The 19,267-nt window shown below is 52.5% G+C and overlaps 1 protein-coding gene across 4 annotated transcripts in view; it reads right to left on the bottom strand.

Moving 5' to 3' along the window:
* Nucleotides 1-14,918: 14,918 nt before the first annotated feature.
* The window catches only part of cep192 (centrosomal protein 192), a 99,864-nt gene continuing 95,515 nt past the window's right edge, over nt 14,919-19,267 (bottom strand). For all 4 annotated transcript variants that reach the window (XM_031811885.1, XM_031811884.1, XM_031811887.1 and 1 more), the window contains one exon: nt 14,919-17,663. In XM_031811885.1, coding sequence (XP_031667745.1) covers nt 17,531-17,663 — 133 coding nt within the window. In that variant the 3' untranslated portion in view covers nt 14,919-17,530. The remainder of the gene's footprint in view (nt 17,664-19,267) is intronic.

Below are 19,267 nucleotides of genomic sequence, written 5' to 3'. Positions count from 1 at the left end.
GAACATTTGAACATTTTTGGCCATGTTCTGTTATAATCTCCACCTGGCATAGCCAGAAGAGGACTGGCCACCCCTCATAACCTGGTTCCTCTCTAGGTTTATAATCTCCACCCCTCATAACCGGGTTCCTCTCTAGGTTTATAATCTCCACCCGGCACAGCCAGAAGAGGACTGGCCACCTCTCATAGCCTGGTTCCTCTCTAGGTTTCTTCCTAGGTTCCTGCCTTTCTAGGGAGTTTTTCCAGGCCACCGTGCTTTTACACCTGCATTGCTTGCTGTTTAGTGTTTTAGGCTGGGTTTCTGTACAGCACTTTGAGATATCAGCTGATGTAAGAAGGGCTATTTAAATGAATTTGATTTGAAGTGTGATGTGTATTCTACTGCAAATCCATATGTGACATGTTGTCAGGTTGATGTGGTCAGGATGAAGTGGTCAGGATGATGTGGACAGGGTGATGTGGACAGGGTGATGTGGTCAGGTTAATGTGACATGTGGTCAGGTTGATGTGGTCAGGTTGATGTGGTCAGGATGATGTGGTCAGGATGATGTGACATGTGGTCAGGTTGATGTGGTCAGGATGATGTGGTCAGGATGATGTGACATGTGGTCAGGTTGATGTGACATGTGGTGAGGTTAATGTGGTCAGGTTGATGTGACATGTGGTCAGGTTGATGTGGTCAGGTTGATGTGGTCAGGTTGATGTGGTCAGGTTGATGTAGTCAGGTTGATGTAGTCAGGTTGATGTGGTCAGGTTGATGTGGTCAGGTTGATGTGGTCAGGTTGATGTGGTCAGGTTGATGTGGTCAGGTTGATGTGGTCAGGTTGATGTGGTCAGGTTGATGTGGTCAGGTTGATGTGGTCAGGTTGATGTGGTCAGGTTGATGTGGTCAGGTTGATGTAGTCAGGTTGATGTGGTCAGGTTGATGTGGTCAGGTTGATGTCTGATGTGGTCAGGGTGATGTGGTCAGGGTGATGTGGTCAGGTTGATGTGGTCAGGTTGATGTGGTCAGGTTGATGTGGTCAGGTTGATGTGGTCAGGTTGATGTAGACAGGTTGATGTAGTCAGGTTGATGTAGTCAGGTTGATGTAGTCAGGTTGATGTAGTCAGGTTGATGTGGTCAGGTTGATGTCTGATGTGGTCAGGTTGATGTCTGATGTGGTCAGGTTGATGTAGTCAGAGTGATGTAGTCAGGGTGATGTAGTCAGGGTGATGTAGTCAGGGTGATGTAGTCAGGGTGATGTAGTCAGGGTGATGTAGTCAGGGTGATGTGGTCAGGATGATGTAGTCAGGGTGATGTGGTCAGGGTGATGTGGTCAGGATGATGTGGTCAGGGTGATGTGGTCAGGGTGATGTGGTCAGGGTGATGTGGTCAGGTTGATGTGACATGTGGTCAGGTTGATGTGACATGTGGTCAGGGTGATGTGACATGTGGTCAGGGTGATGTGACATGTGGTCAGGGTGATGTGACATGTGGTCAGGGTGATGTGAAATGTGGTCAGGTTGATGTGGTCAGGGTGATGTTAAATGTGGTCAGGTTGATGCTACATGTGGTCAGGGTGATGTGAAATGTGGTCAGGTTGATGCTACATGTGGTCAGAGTGATGTGGTCAGGTTGATGTCTGATGTGGTCAGGTTGATGTGGTCATGTTGATGTGGTCAGGTTGATGTGACATTAGTCAGGATGATGTGGTCAGGTTGATGTGGTCAGGTTGATGTCTGATGTGGTCAGGTTGATGTGGTCAGGATGATTTGACATGTGGTCAGGTTGATGTGGTCAGGTTGATGTGACATGTGGTCAGGGTGATTTGACATGTGGTCAGGTTGATGTGGTCAGGTTGATGTGACATGTGGTCAGGTTGATGTGGTCAGGTTGATGTGACATGTGGTCAGGTTGATGTGGTCAGGTTGATGTGACATGTGGTCAGGTTGATTTGACATGTGGTCAGGGTGATGTGACATGTGGTCAGGTTGATGTGACATGTGGTCAGGTTGATTTGACATGTGGTCAGGTTGATGTGACATGTGGTCAGGTTGATGTGACATGTGGTCAGGGTGATGTGACATGTGGTCAGGGTGATTTGACATGTGGTCAGGTTGATGTGACATGTGGTCAGGTTGATGTGGTCAGGTTGATGTGACATGTGGTCAGGTTGATGTGACATGTGGTCAGGTTGATGTGACATGTGGTCAGGGTGATGTGACATGTGGTCAGGTTGATTTGACATGTGGTCAGGTTGATGTGGTCAGGTTGATGTGGTCAGGTTGATTTGACATGTGGTCAGGTTGATGTGACATGTGGTCAGGGTGATTTGACATGTGGTCAGGGTGATTTGACATGTGGTCAGGGTGATTTGACATGTGGTCAGGTTGATGTGGTCAGGTTGATGTGGTCAGGTTGATGTGACATGTGGTCAGGTTCATGTGACATGTGGTCAGGTTGATGTGGTCAGGTTGATGGGACATGTGGTCAGGTTGATGTGGTCAGGTTGATGGGACATGTGGTCAGGTTGATGTGGTCAGGTTGATGTGACATTAGTCAGGTTGATGTGGTCAGGTTGATGTCTGATGTGGTCAGGTTGATGTGGTCAGGATGATTTGACATGTGGTCAGGTTGATGTGACATGTGGTCAGGTTGATGTGGTCAGGTTGATGTGACATGTGGTCAGGGTGATGTGACATGTGGTCAGGTTGATGTGACATGTGGTCAGGTTGATGTGACATGTGGTCAGGTTGATTTGACATGTGGTCAGGTTGATGTGACATGTGGTCAGGTTGATGTGACATGTGGTCAGGTTGATGTGACATGTGGTCAGGTTGATGTGACATGTGGTCAGGTTGATGTGACATGTGGTCAGGGTGATGTGACATGTGGTCAGGGTGATGTGACATGTGGTCAGGGTGATGTGACATGTGGTCAGGGTGATGTGACATGTGGTCAGGTTGATTTGACATGTGGTCAGGTTGATGTGGTCAGGTTGATGTGGTCAGGTTGATTTGACATGTGGTCAGGTTGATGTGACATGTGGTCAGGTTGATGTGACATGTGGTCAGGTTGATGTGACATGTGGTCAGGTTGATGTGACATGTGGTCAGGTTGATGTGACATGTGGTCAGGGTGATGTGACATGTGGTCAGGGTGATGTGACATGTGGTCAGGGTGATGTGACATGTGGTCAGGTTGATTTGACATGTGGTCAGGTTGATGTGGTCAGGTTGATGTGGTCAGGTTGATTTGACATGTGGTCAGGTTGATGTGACATGTGGTCAGGTTGATGTGACATGTGGTCAGGGTGATTTGACATGTGGTCAGGGTGATTTGACATGTGGTCAGGTTGATGTGGTCAGGTTGATGTGACATGTGGTCAGGTTGATGTGGTCAGGTTGATTTGACATGTGGTCAGGGTGATTTGACATGTGGTCAGGTTGATGTGGTCAGGTTGATGTGACATGTGGTCAGGTTGATGTGACATGTGGTCAGGTTGATGTGACATGTGGTCAGGGTGATTTGACATGTGGTCAGGTTCATGTGACATGTGGTCAGGTTGATGTGGTCAGGTTGATGTGACATGTGGTCAGGTTGATGTGGTCAGGTTGATGTGACATGTGGTCAGTGTGATTTGACATGTGGTCAGGTTGATGTGGTCAGGTTGATGTGGTCAGGTTGATGTGACATGTGGTCAGGGTGATTTGACATGTGGTCAGGGTGATTTGACATGTGGTCAGGGTGATTTGACATGTGGTCAGGTTGATTTGACATGTGGTCAGGTTGATTTGACATGTGGTCAGGGTGATTTGACATGTGGTCAGGTTGATTTGACATGTGGTCAGGTTGATGTTTTTATTTTTATTTTACCAGGCAAGTCAGTTAAGAACAAATTCTTATTTTCAATGACGGCCTTGGAACAGTGGGTTAACTGGTCTAGGAACAGTGGGTTAACTGGTCTAGGAACAGTGGGTTAACTGGTCTAGGAACAGTGGGTTAACTGCCTGTTCAGGGGCAGAACGACAGATTTGTACCTTGTCAGCTCTGGGGTTTGAACTTGCAACCTTCCGGTTACTAGTCCAACGCTCTAACCACTAGGCTACCTTGCCGCCCCACATGTGACATGTGGTCAAGTTGATGTGGTCAGGGTAATGTGGTCAGGTTAATGTGGTCAGGTTTAATGTGGTCAGGGTGATGAGGTCAGGTTGATGTGGTCAGGGTGATGAGGTCAGGTTGATGTGGTCAGGTTGATGTGGTCAGGGTAATGTGGTCAGGTTAATGTGGTCAGATTAATGTGGACAGGTTGATGTGACATGTGGTCAAGGTTAATGTGGTCAGGGTTGATGTGGTCAGGTTGATGTGACATGTGGTCAGGGTTGATGTGACATGTGGTCAGGTTGTTGTGGTCAGGTTGGTGTAGTCAGGGTGATGTGGTCAGGTTGATGTGGTCAGGTTGATGTGGTCAGGTTGGTGTAGTCAGGGTGATGTGGTCAGGTTGATGTGGTCAGGTTGATGTGGTCAGGTTGATGTGGTCAGGTTGATGTGGTCAGGTTGATGTGGTCAGGGTGATGTGGTCAGGGTGATGTGGTCAGGTTAATGTTGTCAGGTTGATGTTGTCAGGTTGATGTGACATGTGGTCAAGGTTGGTGTGGTCAGGGTGATGTGGTCAGGGTGATGTGGCCAGGGTGATGTGGTCAGGGTGATGTGGTCAGGGTGATGTAGTCAGGGTGATGTAGTCAGGGTGATGTAGTCAGGGTGATGTGGTCGTGTTGATAAAGGGTGGTCAGGGTGATGTGGTCAGGTTGATAAAGGGTGGTCAGGTTGATGTGGTCAGGGTTGGTGTGGTCAGGTTAATGTGGTCAGGTTGATGTGGTCAGGTTGATGTGACATGTGGTCATGTTGATGTGGTCAGGTTGATGTGACATGTGGTCATGGTTGGTGTGGTCAGGTTGGTGTGGTCAGGTTGGTGTGGCCAGGGTGATGTGGTCAGGGTGATGTGGTTGGTGTGGCCAGGGTGATGTGGTTGGTGTGGTTGGTGTGATCAGGGTGATGTGGTCAGGGTGATGTGGTCAGGGTGATGTGGTTGGTGTGGTCAGGGTGATGTGGTCAGGGTGATGTGGTCAGGGTGATGTGGTCAGGATGGTGTGGTCAGGATGATGTGGTCAGGTTGGTGTGGTCAGGTTGGTGTGGTCAGGGTGATGTGGTTGGTGTGGTCAGGGTGATGTGGTTGGTGTGGTCAGGGTGATGTGGTCAGGTTGGTGTGGTCAGGATGATGTGGTCAGGTTGGTGTGGTCTGGGTGATGTGGTTGGTGTAGTCAGGGTGATGTGGTCCGGGTGATGTGGTTGGTGTGGCCAGGGTGATGTGGCCAGGGTGACGTGGCCAGGGTGATGTGGCCAGGGTGATGTGGCCAGGGTGATGTGGCCAGGGTGATGTAACCAGCTATAACACAAGGCTTGTGATAGACAAGGAAGTCTCATGCAGATGAAGATGGCTGACTGTTGTGTTCAGTACAAGCTGAGTCCCGGTACGGGGGAGGGGGGGGGGAATGATGTAACAGCCCAGTCAGACAAGTAGAGTCCTGGTACTGGGGGGGTGGGTGATCTAACTAACAGCCAGGCAGAGGAGAGAATGTTCACACTACATTTCATCTGCCAGAGCAGAGAGAACAAAACAGCACTCAAAATGGTAATGAATGTGGAGCTGCTTACAAACAGGGGAACTGGGTTGAGGGGTAGCCTGGTAGACTGGGCTGTGGGGTAGTGGGCTGATCATGGCCTCAGCTAGCTACAGAGCGGGGGCTGGTCGCTGCCCCCAGCTAGCTACAGAGCGGGGGCTGGTCGCTGCCCCCAGCTAGCTACAGAGCGGGGGCTGGTCGCTGCCCCCAGCTAGCTACAGAGCGGGGGCTGGTCGCTGCCCCCAGCTAGCTACAGAGCGGGGGCTGGTCGCTGCCCCCAGCTAGCTACAGAGCGGGGGGCTGGTCGCTGCCCCCAGCTAGCTACAGAGCGGGGGGCTGGTCGCTGCCCCCAGCTAGCTACAGAGCGGGGGCTGGTCGTGGCCCCCAGCTAGCTACAGACCGGGGGCTGTCCGTGGCCCCAGCTAGCTACAGAGCGGGGGCTGTCCGTGGCCCCAGCTAGCTACAGAGCGGGGGCTGGTCGTGGCCCACAGCTAGCTACAGAGCGGGGGCTGGTCGTGGCCCCAGCTAGATACAGAGCTGGGTCAGGTTGTGGCCCCAGCTAGATACAGAGCGGGGCCAGGAAGAAGCAGTCTGAGATGATCACGACAGCCAAAGGCTAGGCCCCAGCTAGCTACAGAGCGGGGGCTGGTCGCTGCCCCCAGCTAGCTACAGAGCGGGGGCTGGTCGCTGCCCCCAGCTAGCTACAGAGCGGGGGCTGGTCGCTGACCCCAGCTAGCTACAGAGAGGGGGCTGGTCGTGGCCCCCAGCTAGCTACAGACCGGGGGCTGGTCGTGGCCCCCAGCTAGCTACAGACCGGGGGCTGGTCGTGGCCCCCAGCTAGCTACAGACCGGGGGCTGGTCGTGGCCCCCAGCTAGCTACAGACCGGGGGCTGGTCGTGGCCCCCAGCTAGCTACAGACCGGGGGCTGGTCGTGGCCCCAGTTAGCTACAGACCGGGGGCTGGTCGTAGTCCCAGTTAGCTACAGAGCGGGGGCTGGTTGCTGCCCCCAGCTAGCTACAGAGAGGGGGCTGGTCGCTGCCCCCAGCTAGCTACAGAGAGGGGGCTGGTCGCTGCCCCCAGCTAGCTACAGAGAGGGGGCTGGTCGCTGCCCCCAGCTAGCTACAGAGCGGGGGCTGGTCGTGGCCCCCAGCTAGCTACAGACCGGGGGCTGGTCGCTGCCCCCAGCTAGCTACAGAGCTGGGTCAGGTTGTGGCCCCAGCTAGATACAGAGCGGGGCCAGGAAGAAGCAGTCTGAGATGATCACGACAGCCAAAGGCTAGGCCCCAGCTAGCTACAGAGCGGGGGCTGGTCGCGGCCCCCAGCTAGCTACAGAGCGGGGGCTGGTCGTTGCCCCCAGCTAGCTACAGAGCGGGGGCTGGTCGCTGCCCCCAGCTAGCTACAGAGCGGGGGCTGGTCGCTGCCCCCAGCTAGCTACAGAGAGGGGGCTGGTCGCTGCCCCCAGCTAGCTACAGAGAGGGGGCTGGTCGCTGCCCCCAGCTAGCTACAGAGAGGGGGCTGGTCGCTGCCCCCAGCTAGCTACAGACCGGGGGCTGGTCGTGGCCCCCAGCTAGCTACAGACCGGGGGCTGGTCGTGGCCCCAGTTAGCTACAGACCGGGGGCTGGTCGTAGTCCCAGTTAGCTACAGAGCGGGGGCTGGTCGCTGCCCCCAGCTAGCTACAGAGAGGGGGCTGGTCGCTGCCCCCAGCTAGCTACAGAGAGGGGGCTGGTCGCCGCCCCCTTGCTAGCAACAGAGAGGGGGCTGGTCGCTGCCCCCAGCTAGCTACAGAGAGGGGGCTGGTCGCTGCCCCCAGCTAGCTACAGACCGGGGGCTGGTCGCTGACCCCAGCTAGCTACAGAGAGGGGGATGGTCGTGGCCCCCAGCTAGCTACAGACCGCGGGCTGGTCGTGGCCCCCAGCTAGCTACAGACCGGGGGCTGGTCGTGGCCCCCAGCTAGCTACAGACCGGGGGCTGGTCGTGGCCCCCAGCTAGCTACAGACCGGGGGCTGGTCGTGGCCCCCAGCTAGCTACAGACCGGGGGCTGGTCGTGGCCCCCAGCTAGCTACAGACCGGGGGCTGGTCGTGGCCCCCAGCTAGCTACAGACCGGGGGCTGGTCGTGGCCCCCAGCTAGCTACAGACCGGGGGCTGGTCGTGGCCCCAGTTAGCTACAGACCGGGGGCTGGTCGTAGTCCCAGTTAGCTACAGAGCGGGGGCTGGTCGCTGCCCCCAGCTAGCTCCAGAGAGGGGGCTGGTCGCTGCCCCCAGCTAGCTCCAGAGAGTGGGCTGGTCGCTGCCCCCAGCTAGCTACAGAGAGGGGGCTGGTCGTGGCCCCCAGCTAGCTACAGACCGTGGGCTGGTCGCTGCCCCCAGCTAGCTACAGAGAGGGGGCTGGTCGTGGCCCCCAGCTAGCTACAGACCGGGGGCTGGTCGTGGCCCCCAGCTAGCTACAGACCGGGGGCTGGTCGTGGCCCCCAGCTAGCTACAGACCGGGGGCTGGTCGTGGCCCCCAGCTAGCTACAGACCGGGGGCTGGTCGTGGCCCCCAGCTAGCTACAGACCGGGGGCTGGTCGTGGCCCCAGTTAGCTACAGACCGGGGGCTGGTCGTAGTCCCAGTTAGCTACAGAGCGGGGGCTGGTCGCTGCCCCCAGCTAGCTCCAGAGAGGGGGCTGGTCGCTGCCCCCAGCTAGCTCCAGAGAGTGGGCTGGTCGCTGCCCCCAGCTAGCTACAGAGAGGGGGCTGGTCGTGGCCCCCAGCTAGCTACAGACCGTGGGCTGGTCGCTGCCCCCAGCTAGCTACAGAGAGGGGGCTGGTCGTGGCCCCCAGCTAGCTACAGACCGGGGGCTGGTCGTGGCCCCCAGCTAGCTACAGACCGGGGGCTGGTCGTGGCCCCCAGCTAGCTACAGACCGGGGGCTGGTCGTGGCCCCCAGCTAGCTACAGACCGGGGGCTGGTCGTGGCCCCCAGCTAGCTACAGACCGGGGGCTGGTCATGGCCCCCAGCTAGCTACAGACCGGGGGCTGGTCGTGGCCCCAGTTAGCTACAGACCGGGGGCTGGTCGTAGTCCCAGTTAGCTACAGAGCGGGGGCTGGTCGCTGCCCCCAGCTAGCTACAGAGAGGGGGCTGGTCGCTGCCCCCAGCTAGCTACAGAGAGGGGGCTGGTCGCTGCCCCCAGCTAGCTCCAGAGAGGGGGCTGGTCGCTGCCCCCAGCTAGCTCCAGAGAGGGGGCTGGTCGCTGCCCCCAGCTAGCTACAGAGCGGGGGCTGGTCGTGGCCCCCAGCTAGCTACAGACCGGGGGCTGGTCGTGGCCCCCAGCTAGCTACAGAGCGGGGGCTGGTCGTGGCCCCCAGCTAGCTACAGAGCGGAGGCTGGTCGTGGCCCCCAGCTAGCTACAGACCGGGGGCTGGTCGTGGCCCCCAGTTAGCTACAGAGCGGGGGCTGGTCGTGGCCCACAGCTAGCTACAGAGTGGGGGCTGGTTGTGGCCCCAGCTAGATACAGAGCGGGGCCAGGGAGAAGCAGTCTGAGATGATCACGACAGCCAAAGGCTAGGAGCACTGCCTGAACAGTGTTGGACAGAGTTCTCTGTCTGATACCACATGGAACCAGCCCTATGGGCACAGGTCTAAAGTAGTGCACTATATAGGGAATAGGGTGGGTCCTGGTCTAAAGTAGTGCACTATATTGGGAAGAGGGTTCCGGGTTCCATTTGGGACACTGCCTGTCCTCTCCCCGTAGAGGGCTTGGCGCTGCTCACGGTGCCGCCTGGCATGGCAGTAGGTCTGGCTGTTGCATTAAATATCAGCAGCCGTCCAGCTGACTAGACTACAGGAGCAGACTGGTGATTAACTGTACTGTTCACAGCAATAGTCAGAGAGAAGACTGACGGGATGATTGTTTGAGTCTATTGAACCAAATGTACCAATCTGAATGATGTACCAATGACAGGGCTCCTGGCTGTTGTGGGTCCATAAAGAAAGGAACATTCCCACAACACAACAGGACCCTATTTAATAGCTGTGGGCCTCATGTGTGAAGGGAGGTGATAGACACAGCGCGACAACTTCATGGTTGAATCAGACACGTCGCGCATCATCCAGTGTAAGACGTCACATGACAGAGGTACTCAACTCACAAGGTCAATCAATAATAATAAATATTTAGGTTTCATAGAAATTGAATTTTATTTTTAAACTGAACCTACAGACATGGATAATGTGAATTATGAGCTAGACAGCTGGCTGGATAACAGAGAAATATTATATTCAATGGAGCGTTGCTATTTGCACGAGATCGCTGAGCTCGCTGGCTGTATGTTATCACCCTCCATACTGGCCAATGGGCTGCTACAGTAGTTCAACACAATCCCACAAAGGCTATCCGGTGTATCTGGAACAGTTGTTAAAGTACTATGTGAATTTCACCAGGTTCATGTATTAATTTTTGTATTCGCAAAATTATTTTGATGCACTGAGAGAGAAAGAGGCGACGATTCTCAGAACATATGTGGCTCTACAAATGTTTTGTTTCCTATTGGATGCAGAGAGTCAGTTCTGCTTGATTAAAACTACCTGATCTCCAAAGTCCACGTCTATAGTCTCAATCAACCACACACAACGCAGTTACAGCGGTGCAGTATAGCACCGGCTACATATCAACCACATCGGGCTAGTAGCAGGATACATTATAAACATATTTACAAACGTCGATTAAATCTGGCCAACCGATAGCGAGGAAGAGAAAAGGCGTCTCCTAATTGACCCTGCAGCCTCCGCAGCCGCTAGTGCGCTGATCAGATCTAGTGCACTAGTATCCTTGGAGACGCACTTTCCAACTTTCCAACAGTGGTGAGACCACCCCCATCTAGCTTGCTGGCTAGCTACAGTACATCATTAAAAAGGGGCAACTATTAAACCCTAACAGTAAAAACGGTAGCTACCTATCCCCAAAGCAACGTAAACTACACATTTTACAGTAAAATACAGCCATCAGTGTTACCTGTAAATGTAGCCAAATAAGTACGCTCGTGCACGGCAACTGTACGCTGCTCTTCATCAGAGGAACACAACACACCAAGATGAACAACTGGAGCTGTAGCGCCCCCTGCTGAGAAGTAGCGGTAGCTGCTTTGAGTACGTTTACATGCGCAGTAATAATTAGTAGTGATGGACCGGTATGACATTTTTGTCTGATACCATATCCAATATTTAGCTTGCCCCCCCAAATAAACTATACTGCAAACCGTTATTTAACATTTCTGCGGCCTTAAGCATTCTAGCACAGTTAAATAGTTAACACGGACGCAGCAGTCTACGGCACGGCATCTCAGTGCAAGAGGCATCACTACAGTCCCTGGTTCGAATCCAGGCTGTGTCACATCGGGCCGTGATTGGGAGTCCCATAGGGCGGCGTACAATTGGCCCAGCATCGTCCAAGTTTGGCCGGGGTAGTTGCCTAGTTAAATAAAGGTTACACACACAGACCAAAAAGTTATTATTTTGTTGCCATTTACGTCCCCAATACAAGTAAAAAATAATCAAAACCCATTTCTTTCAATTGCTAGACATCAGCCGATACCGATGTTGCCATTTTTAGCTAATATCTCCAGATACCTTGACCGATATATCGTACATCCCTAATAATTAGATCCTGAACTGATTATGGCAGGAGGCAGATGATGCAATAGGCATGCATATCTTAAAATCTGCCTAATGTCAAAATCTAAGTAAGTTTGAAATACACTGATTAAAACAACTGGTTTTCTGAGTAAATCTGTGGAATTATAAGGACTTTTAAAACTCAAACCGGCATTCCAGCTGTGTATTTGACCTGTGCACCAGCCAGCCAAGTTATTTTTATTTATTTTTTTACTTAACTAGGCAAGTCAGTTACGAACAAATTCTTATTTACAATGACGGCCTATTGTGTGCCGCCCTATGGGACTCCCAATCACAGTCAGTTGTGATACAGCCTCGAGTGAAGTGAGTGTATGTGGGTTTAATCACATCGTCCTTTTTAAAGTGTACTCTGGGATAAAAACAAAACAAACCTCCTCCCTCATGTGGTCCCCTGCCTGCAGGCTCATCCTGACATGACCCTCCAGCATGACAATGCCACCAGCCATACTACTCGTTCTGTGCATGATTTCCTGCAAGACAGGAATGTCAGTGTTCTGCCATGGCCAGCGAAGAGCCCGGATCTCAATCCCATTGAGCACGGCTGGGACCTGTTGGATCGGAGGGTGAGGGCTAGGGCCATTCCCACCAGAAATGCCCGGGAACTTGCAGGTGCCTTGGTGGAAGAGTAGGGTAACATCTCACAGCAAGAACAGGCAAATCTGTTGCAGTCCATGAGGAGGAGATGCACTGCAGTTCTTAATGCAGCTGGTGGCCACACCAGATATTGACTGTTACTTTTGATTTTGACCCCCCCCCCTTTGTTCAGGGACACCTCATTCCATTTCTGTTAGTCACATGTCTGTGGAACTTGTTCAGTTTATGTCTCAGTTGTTGAATCGTGTTCATACAAATATTTACACATGTTAAGTTTGCTGAAAATAAACAGTTGACAGTGAGAGGAGGTTTTTTGCTGAGTTTATAATACCTACTTACATTTTGGAAGCTAATAGATTGTCTCCTCTTTTAAATAAAAAGCAATCACTAATCAGAAGATACTATTAACATGTAAATAGTATTAACAGAATAAATAGCAGAAGAATAACTGTATATTTGTAAATTGTCCACCCAATGTGGGCTACTGGCCCTTTAAATCAGATCTGGGGCTGATGCCGTACCTCCGTGGTGTGATTCTCACCAAATATGTCTTCTCACAATATTCAAACCCCACAATGGAATAAACAGTTTACGAAGCTCTCTCTACCTTTAGATCACAAATTACAAACATAATCTGAACCAAAAACTCCCCACATTTTTTAATTTCTGTACATCCTTGACAACCGCTAATCAATATCAACACATTTTTATCTGCATATCTCTCTATCGCGGCCGTTGGTCTCCCGCGAGGGGTCGCGGCCATAGTTTAGTGTGCTGCAGTAGTGTGTGGTGGGGGAACCTGGGGAGCTTTGTGTTCACATTGTCGTAAAAAGGGAACCTGAACGCGGAATTCAAGCAAACCAAACTCAGACCCCCTCTTGAGATGGTCTCAGTTGGATTCACTTTGGGGGTTCGAGGGGTCGGAGTTCCTTCGGAGTGTTCAGACTGCACCAAAAAAACAAGCGAACCACAATGAGTTCACAGAAATAGTCTGAAAGGGACCAATCAGAAGCACTTGGTCCTGTAAGGGACCAATCAGAAGCACTTGGTCCTGTAAGGGACCAATCAGAAGCACTTGGTCCTGTAAGTGACCAATCAGAAGCACTTGGTCCTGTAAGTGACCAATCAGAAGCACTTGGTCCTGTAAGTGGCTCTGGATAAGAGTCTGCTAACTGACGGACATGTAGGGACCAATCAGAAGCACTTGGTCCTGTAAGGGACCAATCAGAAGCACTTGGTCCTGTAAGGGGCTCTGGATAAGAGTCTGCTAACTGCCGGACATGTAGGGACCAATCAGAAGCACTTGGTCCTGTAAGGGACCAATCAGAAGCACTTGGTCCTGTAAGTGGCTCTGGATAAGAGTCTGCTAACTGCCGGACATGTAGGGACCAATCAGAAGCACTTGGTCCTGTAAGTGGCTCTGGATAAGAGTCTGCTAACTGCCAGACATGTAGGGACCAATCAGAAGCACTTGGTCCTGTAAGGGACCAATCAGAAGCACTTGGTCCTGTAAGGGACCAATCAGAAGCACTTGGTCCTGTAAGGGACCAATCAGAAGCACTTGGTCCTGTAAGGGACCAATCAGAAGCACTTGGTCCTGTAAGGGACCAATCAGAAGCACTTGGTCCTGTAAGGGACCAATCAGAAGCACTTGGTCCTGTAAGGGACCAATCAGAAGCACTTGGTCCTGTAAGGGACCAATCAGAAGCACTTGGTCCTGTAAGGGACCAATCAGAAGCACTTGGTCCTGTAAGTGGCTCTGGATAAGAGTCTGCTAACTGACGGACATGTAGGGACCAATCAGAAGCACTTGGTCCTGTAAGGGACCAATCAGAAGCACTTGGTCCTGTAAGGGACCAATCAGAAGCACTTGGTCCTGTAAGTGGCTCTGGATAAGAGTCTGCTAACTGACGGACATGTAGGGACCAATCAGAAGCACTTGGTCCTGTAAGGGACCAATCAGAAGCACTTGGTCCTGTAAGGGGCTCTGGATAAGAGTCTGCTAACTGCCGGACATGTAGGGACCAATCAGAAGCACTTGGTCCTGTAAGGGACCAATCAGAAGCACTTGGTCCTGTAAGGGACCAATCAGAAGCACTTGGTCCTGTAAGTGACCAATCAGAAGCACTTGGTCCTGTAAGTGACCAATCAGAAGCACTTGGTCCTGTAAGTGGCTCTGGATAAGAGTCTGCTAACTGACGGACATGTAGGGACCAATCAGAAGCACTTGGTCCTGTAAGGGACCAATCAGAAGCACTTGGTCCTGTAAGTGGCTCTGGATAAGAGTCTGCTAACTGCCGGACATGTAGGGACCAATCAGAAGCACTTGGTCCTGTAAGGGACCAATCAGAAGCACTTGGTCCTGTAAGTGGCTCTGGATAAGAGTCTGCTAACTGCCAGACATGTAGGGACCAATCAGAAGCACTTGGTCCTGTAAGGGACCAATCAGAAGCACTTGGTCCTGTAAGGGACCAATCAGAAGCACTTGGTCCTGTAAGGGACCAATCAGAAGCACTTGGTCCTGTAAGGGACCAATCAGAAGCACTTGGTCCTGTAAGGGACCAATCAGAAGCACTTGGTCCTGTAAGGGACCAATCAGAAGCACTTGGTCCTGTAAGGGACCAATCAGAAGCACTTGGTCCTGTAAGTGGCTCTGGATAAGAGTCTGCTAACTGACGGACATGTAGGGACCAATCAGAAGCACTTGGTCCTGTAAGGGACCAATCAGAAGCACTTGGTCCTGTAAGGGACCAATCAGAAGCACTTGGTCCTGTAAGGGACCAATCAGAAGCACTTGGTCCTGAAAGGGACCAATCAGAAGCACTTGGTCCTGTAAGTGGCTCTGGATAAGAGTCTGCTAACTGACGGACATGTAGGAGTCTCTGCATTTTGTTTGAAGTTTTAGCTAAAACACAAAGTCTCAGAATACATTTAAATAGAAATAGGCATCTCTGTTATTTAACATCTACATTGCAAAAACATAAAAAGCGAGCAAAATGTTTGACATCTTTATTTTATCAAGTTAATTTAAAATCACAACAACATAAAATATAACCCATGTGCTTTTTTTAAAGCGTGTGCCATTTCTAATAGAAAACCAAAGTAGGGAACAATGATTGAGTTGATGGTGGAAAAGGTTACTCTGAAAAGTTCATCAGTAGGTCCACTGACCAAAACCCCATGTAAACCCTGTCACATGACATCAGCCATGCCAACTCTCTTCAAGTTGTACTGGGCATCAAATTCAGTCAAATGTTTCTAGTCTGCTAGCTCTACGCAGACCCCCAGAGGATAGGATATATAGAGCTGTAGTCTGCTCTATGCAGACCCCCTGAGGATAGGGTATAGAGCTGTAGTCTGCTAGCTCTACGCAGACCCCAGAGGATGTGTTATAGAGCTGTAGTCTGCTAGCTCTACGCAGACCCCAGAGGATAGGCTATAGAGCTGTAGTCTGCTCTACACAGACCCCCAGAGGATAGGCTATAGAGCTGTAGTCTGCTAGCTCTATGCAGACCCCCAGAGGATAGGCTATAGAGCTGTAGTCTGCTAGCTCTATGCAGACCCCCAGAGGATAGGATATAGAGCTGTAGTCTGCTCTATGCAGACCCCCAGAGGATAGACTATAGAGCTGTAGTCTGCTCTATGCAGACCCCCAGAGGATAGGTTATAGAGCTGTAGTCTGCTAGCTCTATGCAGACCCCCAGAGGATAGGCTATAGAGCTGTAGTCTGCTCTATGCAGACCCCCAGAGGATAGGCTATAGAGCTGTAGTCTGCTAGCTCCATGCAGACCCCCAGAGGATAGGTTATAGAGCTGTAATCTGCTAGCTCTATGCAGACCCCCAGAGGATAGGTTATAGATCTGTAGTCTGCTAGCTCTATGCAGACCCCCAGAGGATAGGTTATAGAGCTGTAGTCTGCTAGCTCTATGCAGACCCCCAGAGGATAGGCTATAGAGCTGTAGTCTGCTCTATGCAGACCCCCAGAGGATAGGCTATAGAGCTGTAGTCTGCTAGCTCCATGCAGACCCCCAGAGGATAGGTTATAGAGCTGTAATCTGCTAGCTCTATGCAGACCCCCAGAGGATAGGTTATAGAGCTGTAGTCTGCTAGCTCTATGCAGACCCCCAGAGGATAGGTTATAGAGCTGTAGTCTGCTAGCTCTATGCAGACCCCCAGAGGATAGGCTATAGAGCTGTAATCTGCTAGCTCTATGCAGACCCCCAGAGGATAGGTTATAGAGCTGTAATCTGCTAGCTCTATGCAGACCCCCAGAGGATAGGTTATAGAGCTGTAGTCTGCTAGCTCTATGCAGACCCCCAGAGGAAAGGCTATAGAGCTGTAGTCTGCTAGCTCTATGCAGACCCCCAGAGGATAGAATATAGAGCTGTAGTCTGCTAGCTCTATGCAGACCCCCAGAGGATAGGTTATAGAGCTGTAGTCTGCTCCATTTAGACCCCCAGAGGATAGGCTATAGAGCTGTAGTCTGCTCCATTCAGACCCCCAGAGGATAGGATATATGAATGAGACATTGGGACATTGCCAGGAGTGGAACCAATGAGACGTTGCCAGGAGTGGAACCAATGAGACGTTGCCAGGAGTGGAACCAATGAGACGTTGCCAGGAGTGGAACCAATGAGACGTTGCCAGGAGTGGAACCAATGAGACGTTGCCAGGAGTGGAACCAATGAGACGTTGCCAGGAGTGGAACCAATGAGACGTTGCCAGGAGTGGAACCAATGAGACGTTGCCAGGAGTGGAACCAATGAGACGTTGCCAGGAGTGGAACCAATGAGACGTTGCCAGGAGTGGAACCAATGAGACGTTGCCAGGAGTGGAACCAATGAGACGTTGCCAGGAGTGGAACCAATGAGACGTTGCCAGGAGTGGAACCAATGAGACGTTGCCAGGAGTGGAACCAATGAGACGTTGCCAGGAGTGGAACCAATGAGACGTTGCCAGGAGTGGAACCAATGAGACGTTGCCAGGAGTGGAACCAATGAGACGTTGCCAGGAGTGGAACCAATGAGACGTTGCCAGGAGTGGAACCAATGAGACGTTGCCAGGAGTGGAACCAATGAGACGTTGCCAGGAGTGGAACCAATGAGACGTTGCCAGGAGTGGAACCAATGAGACGTTGCCAGGAGTGGAACCAATGAGACGTTGGGACGTTGCCAGGAGTGGAACCAATGAGATGTTGGGACGTTGCCAGGAGTGGAACCAATGAGACGTTGCCGGGCCTGAAGCAGTGCACTAGCTAGGGATTAGGGTGCCATATTGGACAAAGGCTTCATAGTTCATTCTTCCATATGACCTTCAGCAGTGCTCCAGTACGGGCCACACTACAGATGCAGTGACCCAGCAGTCCTCACTGACCCAGAGCAGCAGTCCTCACTGACCCAGAGCAGCAGTCCTCACTGACCCAGAGCAGCAGTCCTCACTGACCCAGAGCAGCAGTCCTCACTGACCCAGAGCAGCAGTCCTCACTGACCCAGAGCAGCAGTCCTCACTGACCCAGACCAGCAGTCCTCACTGACCCAGACCAGCAGTCCTCACTGACCCAGACCAGCAGTCCTCACTGACCCAGACCAGCAGTCCTCTTGGCCAGTCAGGGCAGGGCCTCACCAGTCAGCTGGATAGCGATGTTTCCACTGGTATCCGTCTGAACCAACAGCAGGCTGGAGTGGTTGCCAGTTACAACCGGCTTGAACTGGACTGGCAGGTGGATGTAGCGTTGGGATCTGGAGGGCAGGGAGAAACGGGAAGAAATCAAAACATGGACTAAGTATGTAGGGGTTCGCAGGAGCACGCACAGAGAGGCAGACGACGACACTACGGACCAGAGAGGCAGACGACGACACTACGGACCAGAGAGGCAGACGACGACACTACGGACCAGAGAGGCAGACGACGACACTACGGACCAGAGAGGCAGACGACACGGACTAGAGAGGCAGACACAACACGGACTGAGAGGCAGACACAACACGGACTGAGAGGCAGACACAACACGGACTGAGAGGCAGACACAACACGGACTGAGAGGCAGACACAACACGGACTGAGAGGCAGACAACACGGACTGAGAGGCAGACAACACGGACTGAGAGGCAGACAACACGGACTGAGAGGCAGACAACACGGACTGAGAGGCAGACAACACGGACTGAGAGGCAGACAACACGGACTGAGAGGCAGACAACACGGACTGAGAGGCAGACAACACGGACTGAGAGGCAGACAACACGGACTGAGAGGCAGACAACACGGACTGAGAGGCAGACAACACGGACTGAGAGGCAGACAACACGGACTGAGAGGCAGACAACACGGACTGAGAGGCAGACAACACGGACTGAGAGGCAGACAACACGGACTGAGAGGCAGACAACACGGACTGAGAGGCAGACAACACGGACTGAGAGGCAGACAACACGGACTGAGAGGCAGACAACACGGACTGAGAGGCAGACAACACGGACTGAGAGGCAGACAACACGGACTGAGAGGCAGACAACACGGACTGAGAGGCAGACAACACGGACTGAGAGGCAGACAACACGGACTGAGAGGCAGACAATACGGACTGAGAGGCAGACAACACGGACTGAGAGGCAGACAACACGGACTGAGAGGCAGACAACACGGACTGATGCAGACTTTGAGCTGTGATTGTTGTTAGAATAGAACAGTGTCACCTGACAGGTGCAGTACAGGAAGCACCAAATCTCACATTGAAGAAGAAAATACTGTGATAAAAATGTAGTAACAAATGTTAATTCCACATGGCGATGACGTGTGAATGACAACGCTATGCACCATGGGAGGAGTCAGGACATGCAGCAAGGTGCCATTCGCCACACAGCACCTACTCCAGCACCACCACACCTACTTCAGTAGATAACACAGTGACCTGCTGTCCAGACGCTCTCAGGCCCAGAGCCTGACCAACACAGTGACCTGCTGTCCAGAGCCTGACCAACACAGTGACCTGCTGTCCAGACACTCTCAGGCCCAGAGCCTGGCCAACACAGTGACCTGCTGTCCAGACGCTCTCAGGCCCAGAGCCTGGCCAAAACAGTGACCTGCTGTCCAGACGCTCTCAGGCCCAGAGCCTGGCCAAAACAGTGACCTGCTGTCCAGACGCTCTCAGGCCCAGAGGCTGTCCAGACGCTCTCAGGCCCAGAGCCTGTCCAGACGCTCTCAGGCCCAGAGCCTGACCAACACAGTGGCCTGCTGTCCAGACGCTCTCAGGCCCAGAGCCTGACCAACACAGTGGCCTGCTGTCCAGACGCTCTCAGACCGACCCCTCTGAGTTTCCACAGCATTAGGAGCCGGAAGTCAC

Source organism: Oncorhynchus kisutch, unplaced genomic scaffold, assembly GCF_002021735.2.
Source record: "Oncorhynchus kisutch isolate 150728-3 unplaced genomic scaffold, Okis_V2 Okis02a-Okis13b_hom, whole genome shotgun sequence".
NCBI classification, from domain to species: domain Eukaryota; kingdom Metazoa; phylum Chordata; class Actinopteri; order Salmoniformes; family Salmonidae; genus Oncorhynchus; species Oncorhynchus kisutch.
The sequence above is the reverse complement of the archived record's forward strand: the minus strand, read 5'-3'. Positions and strand labels throughout refer to the sequence as shown.